A 12,624-nucleotide genomic window follows, 5' to 3' on the forward strand; every position below is an offset into this window, starting at 1 on the left:
ATCATAAAACTATAGAATATTTTAAATATCAATATCAATATCGGTCGATAAATAAAGTTTTACATATATATTGACTATAGCGCCATCCATCGGATAAGTCGTATGAACAAAAATTTAAAATATATATCGGTAATTTTAGATATCAAAATTTCACGGATTTGGAGAGTCCAATTGCCTCTTTCTTATTTTATTTATATACATGCCCCTGAAGTACGATTAAATTTTCAGCTGCGTTCATTGACTTTACTTTGGCTATAACAGCCGCTAAGGTTAGACGTGATTTTATGAGCTTGGCCATATATATCTTTGCTTTATTGGATTTGATTTCAATAATGAAATAAATAGCAAAGTAACAACAATAAACCACACTCAGAGTTCAGAGAAGTTCGTTGCTTAAGTCTTTTGTCTTAAATGCCAAAGCAGTTGGTATACACTTTAATTTATAATTTATGTATGCTTTGAACAACTTTAACGACTACTCAAGCAAATTACACAATTTTATTACAGTTACAATATATTGAACTTTGAATACCAAAAGAACAACAACAACAAATACTTTAAGTAACAAAATTTAATATTTTCGTGAGGGCATTTCGAAGGCATTTTAATGTATGCTCATGCACAAGAATTCATTTTCCGAAATGCCAAAGAGACGTGGCATGTGAGAAAAAAAAACTGTGTAAAATTTAATTTTAAATAACCTAAATGAACAACAACAACAACCATAACTAATAGCAAATACCAAATCTAATAACATAGCCAATGTACAGCAAACTGTTGATGACTTGAAGCAGGCGGCATGAAATTGTGCAAAGTTCAAGCGTTTTGACGGCAATGTGCCACGTTTGCGGCTACAACAACAACCGATAGCAAACAAAAATTTCACATGCCAAAATAAAGCTTGAATGAGCGCGCGCGTTCGCGCTTCACGCTTTACAACAAACAAATTACATTTTTTTACCGCCACCAACAACAGCAACAACGTACGGCACTTTGGTTTGACAGCGCGCTCAGCTGTTAGCCGCAACGGTGGAAGCGCAAGGGGCGTCAATTTTAATACCACATAGAGAGGTGCGGCCTGACCCGAACAGCAGCGGTACACACCCCCACCGGTTAATGAGAAAATTTTGTTATTTTGTTATTTTTTTTTGTAATTTTGTGTGTCTATTTTGTAAGCGCAAGCAGTTAATGAGAAAACGATTTTTGTAAGCGGCAAATTTTTTCAGTTTTTTTTTATATTTTTTCTCCGCTAAGTGGCAGCCAAGTTGATGGAGTGTATCGGCGCACCACTTTTGTTTGACTTGCGGTGGAGTTCAATGGCCGCAAACGGTTTGCAGATGTTGTGGCGTACAAACATGTGTAGTGTTCAAGTGGCTGCTGGAGCGCACTGAGTCCGACACAGCAATTGCGATTCACATACCTGTAATGGCCAACGGCTAAAATGGACACAAGCGTTGAGGCAAAAAAGGCTGGTATTTGGCAGAAAGACGGCAAAAAAGTCAACGCGACAATCAGCTGCAGCATCAAATATGATGTGATTGAGCTAGCAAACAACAACAACAACAATAAACAAAATAAAAAACAAACAATGAAATGAATGCACAACCATTATCGCGTTGTCAATAATTGGAAATCAATGATGAAAACTAGTAGTTAACAATGCATGCGGCGTGGCCAGAAATGGCAGCAAACGACTTACACGCATGCGCGCGCACACAAATACAAACGCAGTCCGTGTAAGCGCAGCGGCCTCTAGTTAGCGCACTGTATTGTTAGATTGCACAGATAACAAAAATAATCACTGAACTATTTAGAAAAAATGATAAAGGCATACAACAACTACAGTGCAGCAACAACAATGTGCGCTGCTGCTTTTCTTGCTCGCCTCTTCCCTATCGAACCATGCACTCCTAAATACTTGACTTACAACTAATCAGTTTTTCTTGCTGCCAGCCATCAGCCATCAGCCACCAGCCACGCGCAAAACGCTTTGCCATTGAATTGGCTTGTCAGCAGTCAGACTGATGCGCGACGTCATTGTCTGGTTGGACAACGAGTCAACTACACGCCATTCTAGATACTTACATATATACATATATCTAGATATAGTATATTTAGTTGTGTGGCTGTCCCGTCAGCCGGTTGTGCGCGACGTCTGCTGACAGTTTGATTCTTTGTTGTTTGGCTACTACAAGTTGCCCGCTTTGGTGTGATGGATTACTCGTCACATTGATTGTTATCTATTCGTCAGTCGGTATGGTATGTGATTGTTTTGAAATTGGTGTAGGTTATGATTTGTTTTGGAGCGTCGTCATAAGTTGTGAGGGCAGGAAAAAAGTAGTAGTTGACAGACAGCTTTGTGGCAGCAAAAAAAATGCGTGGAAATGCCTAGTGTAACGCTTTGTTGGCGAAAAGTGGCTTAGAAAGCAAACGAAAGAATTGCTGAAAGTGGCAAAAGAAGTTCTTGCTAATAATCATGTGATTGTTGTGGGTTAGTTTAGCTGAACTTAGAGGTAGTGGCTATAAAATGTATGTGGGAAAACTGCATTGTTTTTTCAGAAGAATTTTCCCGAGTTAGAATTATAAATAAAATTTTTTATATGAGAAAGAAAACGCCTTTCGCCCTATCTGAACTTTCTTTAAGTCAAACTCGAAAAGATTTGTAGACTAATTTTGAGGTTAGGAAATGCGTTAAAAATGATTATAATTTTCCATATATTTGGTAAAGGTCTGGAAAGGTCAATCTATTTGTTAAACATATATTTGACTAAAAAAGAAAAAACAGCCAAGCGAGCGATAGGTGCAGATAACTATAATCCTTATTTGTGTTTCATTGGAAATTATCTTCTTTGTGGCTTCGAATAGATATTCCAAAGGTACTGTATTGTACTATAACAGATGTTGAGAGTTGCTAACTCTATAAGACTTTCATGAATATTTTTGAACACAATTTCTTTCACATCTTCAATATTATTTTAATTTATAGAGATGTTGGTAGTTGAACGATTCATATGAGGTCTATAAATCAAATTGAAAGTAAAACTATATATTAGGTTGGCAAATATCTTCCTGCCGTCTTCGCGTTGAATTTCGCGGCTATGTATAAAGCGCTACAGAGCTCGTATCTGGCAATACTATACATCTTTGAAAGGTCTTGACATAACCTACAAAACGACAGAGTTTGACTATTGCGTTCAACAGTTATAGACGTATAAACATGGAGTTCACTAACGCCGAAATTCGCGCTATTTTAAAGTTTTCCTTCGGATGGTGACTGGCGACGAAAAATGGATCACATAGGACAATATCAAGTGAAAACGGTCGTGGTCGAAGGCCGGTGAATCGTCCCAAACAGTGGCGATACCGGGATTGACGGCCAGGAAGGTTTTGCTGTGTGTTTGGTGGGATTGGAAGGGAATCATCCACTATGAGCTGCTCCCATATGGCTAGACGCTTAATTACCATCTACTGCGAACAACTAGACTGCTTGAAGCAGGCGATCGACCAGAAGCATCCAGAATTGTCCAACAGGAAGGATGTAGTGTTACACCAGGGAGGTTTTATCGTATCCACCACATAGCCCGGACAAGTGATTACCACCTGTTCTTGTCCATGGCGAACGCCCTGGGTGGTGTAAAGTTGAACTCAAAAGAGGCTTGTGAAAAATGGCTGTCCGAGTTCTTCGCAAATAAGTAGGGGGGCTTCTATGAGGGGGATATTATGAAGTTGCCGTCTAGATGGAAACAGATTATCGAACGTAATTTGAACTAAATCCGATCACTGTAACACCTTTTATAAAGCATTGAACAAAGAGCAAAAAAGCGGATATTTGCCAACCTAATATAAAGTAATATGAGAAGTGTGTTCAAAAAATAACGGGAATCTTCACAAAAACTATTAATTCTTTCATCTACATCAATGTTGTCGCTTTCAAAATAGCCCACATTCCATATTATACACTCATGCCAGCGCCTTTTCCAATCATGGAAACACTTCTCGAACTCAATTTTTGGTATATCCCTTGGCTTTCTCATCTATTCCTCGTATGCTTGTTTGTTTTTAGAAATAGTTTAAAGTCACACGGAGTCATTTTTGGCGCATATGGAGGCTCTTTACAGTATAGTTTTTGATCAAGAATTCACAAACAAGCGACGAAGTTTGTGCGAAATTTTAAAATTCCCGTTATTTTTTGAACACACCATATTCATGTTCATATAAAATTTTGAATTACTTTGAATATAGATATTTCAAATGTGTTTAATTCCTCGAAAATTGCAATAACATTTCCACAAGAGACGACAAAAATATTCCAAAAACTCAAAATTTGTCTTCAGCCCCTGTAAGTATGCAACGAATACGATCATACTCTAGCGCAAACTATGTCTTATCGATTGCAATCATTCCTAACATATACAATGCAATTAAATAATTGGTTTTACAACAAATGGCGACGCAGCAATCAGTAAAATATTTTGCAAACAATTAAAAAATTCCGCAGAAAAATGCAAGAAATAACATATGTACAAGTAGATGGCTTTGAAAACAAAAAGCGAAAAGGAAATTAAAGTTTAACATTTGAACGTTCGCTTGGTCACGGCTGTGGTGTGCTGCGCAATTTTACCGCTCAATTGGACAAATATAACCAAGACTAACGGCTATTGATTGGTAGTGTATAACTAGATATTTTTTTTATTATTTGTTGTTGTTGATAGCATACCAGCAGCTAAAACGGTTTGCTACAAAGCATTTGCATTTGCCATAGCCGACAATGATAGGTGCCATGCGCGAGTCTCCATGTGACTGCAAATGTGTGAGTTTGTATTAGAGAGTGTGTATACATATATATGTGTGTGTGTTTGTGTTTGTGCATATGACAACTGCGCTGCAGGCAATTTTCGCGTTGTTGAGAAGCTGAAAATAATTTATTATTTTTTACTTAACTGCGCTAGTGGAAAAGCGCGCTAGAGCGTTTGCCAACAAGTGGTGGTGAATGGTGGAAGCGTTGTAGAGAGTCGTGGTTGTTGTTGTTGGTTGACGGCATTTAACACGCGCACATAAATAAGGCGACAAGCGCGACATGCCATTGTCGTGGCCAATATTGTTGTTGTTGTTGTTGTTGCCGCAATGCATGCCAGACTTTATGCAGTTGGTATGATACTGTTGCTGTTGTTGTTGTTGTTGGTGGTATGTGTTTTATGCAAATTGTTACTGCTGCTGCTGTTGTTGCGGTCAGTTTAACTAGCTGCTCGCTGCGGTTGATAACTGTTTGCCGCGGCTGCTGGAGTGTCTGCAAGCCACTATCTTGTTGTTGTTGTTTTTATTTTGGTGTCGCTTTGGTGTTCATTGTCGCCTGTGGCATTGCATGCATATTTAAGCGTGTAGTCACGTCATGTTGTTGTTGTTGTGCCCGCTTGCTATTTTTGCCATTGTTAGTGATACTTTTTCATTTGTTGCTAGTCATTATTTAGCTTTGCTCGTTGCATATTTCGTTCTTGTCGCCTTAGTTGTTTTAATGCCTTGCAATTGGTTGTTGTTGCTGTTGTTGTTGCCCACTTCACCCCATGTGCGCACCTTCATGCTGCATTTGGTTATTTACGAGCTTTTCGTGGCGTTCTTGCAGTCAGTTCACATTCTACTGTGTGCCCCGAACGTTGCTACCCACCACACCCCACCTCACCGCATCTTGCCACATCACACCACACCACACCCTGTTGCCCACCAATGCGAGTAATTATTATATTTCTTCGCTGCATTTCATTTGTTGACATTGTTGTTGTTGTTATGGTCCCAGTGATCGTGCACTAGGTGCGCTACAAGTAACGCTCTGCGTAGGTAGTGGCTATTAGCTGCATTCTCTTTCTATTTTGTTTGCTCATTTCATGTTGCACCAAGGAATTTGGCCACCATCAGCGCCAGGTTCTACTCACTCGGTTCATTCAGCTGCTTGCACCTCGTTCGTTCGACGGTGGCTCATTTATTTCGCATTCCTGTTGCTTTAGACTCGTGTTTTAGCGCCATTGTTAACAGCGGGGTGGCGTTGCATGGCAGACAAAGGTCAACAAAACGAAGAGTACAAAAACGAAACATGACAAAATTAGCTCAAGTGGCTTACAAGAACGTGTTGTTATTGTTGTTGTAATGTAATGAAAATTAATGGTTGAATTGTGGGCTAAATAAAATAAATAGGAGAGGGTAGGAGGACCTTCGAGAAGCTTACAGAAGCGTAGAGGCGTCTTTTTAGCAAGGCTTTAGTTAAAATAATTTGAGCTTCTTTCAACATACAAGCTGTTTCCAACTATCTTCTTAGTCCCTGATTCTTACTTTTTGTATTATCAAATATTTTGAAATCCTCTTGACTATTTAGACCTTACTTTCAGTGGGGAGAGCTTTATAAAGAAGAATAAACCTATGGTGAATACTAATATGAAGCACTTCAGAGGTCGATTTTAAAGTCGGGTCTTATTGTGGAATATACCTTCCCAGCTCTGGATCCTGTGGATGCTCGCAAATATGTTTTTTAAGGATTTCAGAACAACTGTGAAATATATGTCTCCCAAAGCCTACACCTAAGGCTTGGAACATTCTTTTTTTAAAACTTTATCATTAAACGGTTATTTTAGAAGTCAGTTGCATCCTTTATTGAGGGTTACGGAAACCTCGGCCATTCATTGAATAAAAATCTATATTATATGATCTTGGCAAACATAAATTTTTAACTGTTTTTTTCTTTATCTTTATAGGTCTACAACTCAACAACAACCATTGCCGCCGCAAACCATACAGACCATCTGAATGCCCCAACTGTTATTTGATGCTGACTTTTATGTAGAAGTCCGAAGGGAGAGAAATAATTATTGAAAAATATTGCAAAGTTTCAAATGCGCAATACAAATACAACAAGTGCCATACACAAACAAAGAAACGCAGCTAAAACGTAACAATTCGTAATGTAACGTAACGCAACGAATTCCGTCCAATCCTACTGAGATTCTTAGTGCCTTTTTACAAACAAAACAAAACAACAAAAAAGTTTTAAACAAAAATCGACATATGATATATTTCTAAGAAAACCTTATACTTAATAACATTAACTTAGTTAAGAACAGAGCTTCCAAGAGTTTAACGCAAACATTAGCAGTAAGATTAATGAACTAAGATTATAAGAACTTACGTTTTAAACATACTCTATAGTAACGGACACGCCTAAGCTTTCATAAAAATCACAACAGGAAAGCGTATGCATATTGAAGGCCATAACAAATATCAAATAAACAGAAAGCTTTCCAGCAACTATTGAAAGCTCTTTGAATGCACTTTTGAAAAGCGCTCGAAAGTTCTAAATACCGACAAAGCTTTAATAACGCACGAAAGCTGCTAACAACATATGAAACATCTAATAAAGTAAAAAGCACTAATAACGCACGAAAGCTTTTCTGAAAAGTGCAACCCTATAAGCTGCATACATACAACATAAATACACAGCTACAATTTAAGCTTTAGTTTTTATATATAAATACTTACGGCGTGACTTGTGCGCCGAGCTGGAGCTTAAGCATAAGCAGCATAAGATGTCCGCATCGCCTGCCACTACTAGTGTCATCACTTCAAACGAACTTGCCATACAACAACATCAACATCAGCAGCATCAGCACCACCACCAACAACAACTGCACAGCTCCCCCACACGTGTCTCACTACCACCCGGTGTTACTGTGACCAACGTTGTGACGACAACGTCTGCTGCAGCTGCCGCCAACGCCAACGGTTTAACACTAATGCATCGCTCCCCCGATAGTCCACAGCCCGAGTTGGCCACCATGACAAATGTCAATGTGCTCGATCTACACACCGACTCGTCGAAACTCTACGACAAGGACGCAGTCTTCATATACGAAAGTCCCAAGGTGGTCTTGCCGACGGTGGGCTCCGGTGCCACCGTCACCAGTGATGAGCATGTGATTGATGCACGCATGGTCGCCCAATTGAATGAACAACAAGCAGCTGTGGCAGCGGCTGCTGCTGCTGCGGCCGCAGCTACCGATAATCAGCCGTTGGCTAAGATCGAATTCGATGAAAATCAGATAATACGCGTTGTCGGTCCGAATGGCGAGCAACAACAAATCATTTCACGTGAAATCGTCAACGGCGAACATCACATACTGTCACGTAATGAAGCCGGTGAACACATACTCACACGCATCGTCAGCGATCCGACCAAGTTGATGCCCAGCGATAACGCTGTCGCCGCTGCGATGTTCAATCAAGCCCAGAAAATGGCCAATGATCATGGCGTGTATCAGACATCGCCCTTGGATGCATCAATGCTGCAGCATTACGAGCCGGAGAATGTTGTCAAAGCAGAGGTGGACATATATGATGATCCGAAGAAACCGCCGGGAAGCGGTGGTGGCCAACAAATACTCTACACCACAACTGGTCCGGATGCTGGGAAGCAACTGTCGCATTTGCCTGTTGCAACAAAGCTGGAGTCGGAAATGTATCCAACCGACAAGCATATCGATCTGATCTACAATGATGGCAATAAAACGGTTATATACACGACCACAACCGATCAAAAGGGTTTGGAAATCTATTCGGGCAGTGATTTGAGTGGCCTAGTTGCCGATGGGCAGGTCGTGGTGCAAGGTGGTTTGCAGTATGCCGGCGCAGGAACAGCCGGTGGACAACCGGTCTATATAGTATCCGATGGTAGCTTGCCGCCGGGCGTCGAGGGACATTTGCAAAGGTAAGTGGAAAATGTTTGAATTACTATTTTTTTAATGTATGAGCTTATTACGTCTATCTCGAGCGATTACTATACAATCTGTATATTTTGGACGTGTTAATAATATTATATTGTTACTTAGGGTTCGTTGAGTAAACTCCATGAGTATCTAAATAAAGAGTAAAATCATATACTATCTTGAGAGTCTCCTAATAGTGGTTTTGAGAACTCGGTGTCTTGGGATCCCGGTTTCTCGCTGATGTTTTCGCGGTTTTAAATTCAAACTGAATATCTTTTGAGTGTTTTTGTTCCCATTATCTGTGTGGGCAGCCTATTCCTTCACTGATTTAGAATGAGGTTAGGTCTCTTTACACATAAATAATTAAATTGTATAAACGATGAAGCTTGTCGGCTTTAATTATCAAGCTCCTATAAAACGATTTTATTAGCTTTTAAATGGGTATGCAATTTATAGTCTTAATTCTCATTCATTTTATTTAAATCTGCATACAATCCATTTTCAATAGTTTTCATTGAAAAAAATGTTGCTTGTCCGCCAATCCTGCTAATTGTACTTTATTGTAGCCGCCGCCATGGTTGTTGGGCTGTCAGTGCGGCGTTTTGGTGTGGCATGCAACATGTTACCGTTATAATGTCGTTGTCGCTGACAAAGTGATAACACAACTGTCACACTACACTCTTCGCTAATGGCCAGAATGCGAGCGTGCGCCTACGCCCCGCCGATCGAACGATAAATTTCACAAGACAGTTGGCTGCTACATGTTCTCTGCGGCGCGTCACAGTGTTGCATTTGGCGGCTATGAAATTAATTGCTGCGCTTTATGGTTTCAATGAAAATGCAACGCAACAATTGCGCGGTAAATTTCATTGTTGTTGTTGTGGTAATATTTGTGTGTTTTTCATGTTGTTTTTGTTGTAAGTAAGTGTAAGTTGTTGTTGTTGTTATGCATTCTGTTGTTGCTGTTGCACATTTTAATTATTCGCAATTCATTTTCGTTTTTATAGCTGTCACCGCCTTCAACCAGTCGTGCGCTTTAAAGCTCCGCAGCGCTTAACGGTGACGACATAAAATCATGAAATCATTACGCTTTCGCAGTTATCTATATGTATGTAGTGGCGGTCACTCATTGACTGCTGCTAGGCGGCATTCACTGCTTGACCACTCGTTGCCGCTTGTCACCCGCTGCTCGGTTGCGCTTCGGTTTTATTGAATTTTCATGTTCATTGGACATTTTTCTATAATCTTACTAACTTCATTGAGTGCAATGGATGCTCTATAATGGCTGTAAAGGTTTGTGCGTTTTAGCTTTTTTTTACTCTTTGTCGTAAGTACAGGGTGTTCGATAGTTCCAAGGCTCAAAGCTTTCAAATAGATGAGTTAAGGTATCGAAGATTCAGAGCTACTATAATTATGATATGAAAGAGTATAAGATATTTCTCGAGGAATATGTTTAGATCTAGGATTCTTTTGGCTCATAGCTATTGTATTCAGTACTTAAAAGCCTTTAGTTTTTAGCTTCGAGCTAGTTTACTAGGGTTGTAGAAATGTACATCCAGTCCCAGATATATTGTCGCTTCCAGTTTTATAAGAGCATTCAACTGTTTTCAGAGCCGGCGGTCTCTATCGGTGTTACACTTTTCTCTAAAAGCAAAATCGGCTGGATTCTTATTTCAATTCAATTGTGTCTAAAAATAAAATACATTTATGGAGAGTCTTCCGAGTTAGTTTAGGAATCAGAATCTATATCTGGTGCTCCTTGGAATATGGGAACATTTGTGATAGTATAATCCCAGTTGCACCGACCGCAGAAATGAAATTACTTAGTAACATCCTTCGGAGCACCCTGTTCCGTGGCTTGTTCTCATTACTGCTATAATAGTCTTCATAGTTTTTGTTGTTGTTATTGCTCCAGTTCCATTTCTTTCACAGCCTTTCGCTTCAACATCGCTCGTAGCTTACGAGTATGTGACAGACAGGTCGGATTATTTATGGATACACGCACTATTCAACGACGACGCAACGCATTAAAACGGCAATAACAACAAGTACATCGTTTGCTCCCATTTTCGAGCGCTTAAGATGCTCCAGAAAGTGCTCTACTTTGCGACACTCCATGCAACGCCCCGCGAGCGCCATAATATTGCAATATTTGAGTTATCCGTTCGATGACTGTAAACTGCAGCACACTGTGGTTGTTGTTGTTGCTGTAGCTGCCACCGTTGCTGCACGATGCTGTTAATTAGCTTTTGCTATGTCACTCGGCAGACGCAGATGCGGCAGACATTGCACGCCTTCCGTTACCCAAGCGGCTGGCTTTCATGGCAGCGCATCGAGAATGGAGAGCACTTACTACTTGCCACATGCGGATGCTGCACCAATTCTTTCAGCTATTTGATGTGTTTTGAATTTTTAAGTAGGCGACTTAATAGCCAGAAATGAATGGACAGGTCGGTAGACAGACAGACACATGGACAGACGAACGGTCCGATGGCCCGACAGGTAGGCAAGCAGATAGGCAGACGATGACGATCAGTTAGCATTTGCAGAGGCCGGCGAGCGCATGGACTCGTCATATGTTGGTTGGAGCGGCCACTTATTGGAGCAATGAACGCTACTTGTGATTTGTGGTATTTGCTCTCTTTTCTGCTGCAGAAACTGTTGTTGTTGTTATTATTATTATAGCCATTTCATTTGGCACATCCGCTGTGGCCGTTGTCGCTAGTGGCTCTGTCTTCTACGTACCTCCTTGCAACACGGCTATCATCTTCACACAGCGTCATCTTCATGGCCGTTGCCGTTGTCGTGCAAGTCGTTTGGTAATAAAAATTTGAATAGAAATTAATCTAATGTAGCACCGTTAGGCGTGCAACAACAAATAGCGTAAGATGAAAACGATTACTGCTGTTGTTGTTGTTGTAATTTTATCTCCAATATATATTTTACCATTTTGATAAGCTGACAAGCAAAAGCGGAGCAACAAAAGCTCCGCAGCACCGTCTCCATCTCTGGCTCTGCGTTGGTGTCGACTAAGCTGCATGTTGTTATTGTTGTTGTTATTTATTTATTTACGCTGACACTGACTCACAAACTGCTATAAATAATGAATGAAGGAAAAATTGCTGCCGCATTTCCTTATGTTGCATGCAACACACGGCACAGTTCAGTACGGTATACATATTGTTGTTGAAGCTTTGACCGCGACACCAGCAACGCGCAGTTTAGAATATGCTGACCGCCACTTGCAACTTGTTGTTTATTTTTTTTTTATTTCGCTTGGCACCCTCTTGTTTGCACATGCAAATGCATGCAACTACCATGCGCCATTCATCTGGCTGTGTCGCCTTGTGCTTTGAGTGTCATGCCTCAATTGCAATAACAACATCCAAGTGTCTTGTGGCAAGCTGCACTCGCATGCTGCTTGCAACAGCAACTGTGCAACTGATGATGGAAAGGATGTGCTGCTGCGACGATGATTAGCATCAGATACAACAACACATACTTACACACACTTATATATGCATATGTAATATATAAATATGTTTGCACAGTGTGACAGTTGACAGTCGCGTGTGTTTGGAAGTGTGTTTTAGAAATACTATTTGTATACCCTAGTTCGATGTGTTAAATTTCTATTGCGGTAATGTCTTGCGCGATGCGCGTTTCCGATAAGCTAGACGCTGCGGTAGCCCAATGCCAATTTTGTTTGTTTTTCTTCGTTTGCGTTATGATTGAAAGCTTTGTTTAGTTTAGTTGTATGAGAGTGCAAAAATCTAATTGGCCAAATTTTAAATTTTTTATAATGGTGGTATATTGTGTCCAAAAAATAAGGTGACATTTGAATTTAAACTGCGCGCGTCGAAGGATTTGGAGAATTATT

General features: G+C 40.2%; 1 protein-coding gene across 6 annotated transcripts in view; it reads left to right on the plus strand.

Annotated features, from left to right (window-relative positions):
• The window catches only part of LOC105212173 (protein grainyhead), a 219,308-nt gene that overhangs the window by 53,147 nt on the left and 153,537 nt on the right, over positions 1-12,624 (plus strand). For all 6 annotated transcript variants that reach the window (XM_011184011.3, XM_054234628.1, XM_054234630.1 and 3 more), the window contains one exon: positions 6,741-8,746. In XM_011184011.3, the coding sequence (XP_011182313.2) occupies positions 7,569-8,746 (1,178 nt within the window). In that variant the 5' untranslated portion in view covers positions 6,741-7,568. The remainder of the gene's footprint in view (positions 1-6,740; positions 8,747-12,624) is intronic.

The sequence above is a fragment of the Zeugodacus cucurbitae genome, chromosome 6, assembly GCF_028554725.1.
Source record: "Zeugodacus cucurbitae isolate PBARC_wt_2022May chromosome 6, idZeuCucr1.2, whole genome shotgun sequence".
Classification (NCBI taxonomy): domain Eukaryota; kingdom Metazoa; phylum Arthropoda; class Insecta; order Diptera; family Tephritidae; genus Zeugodacus; species Zeugodacus cucurbitae.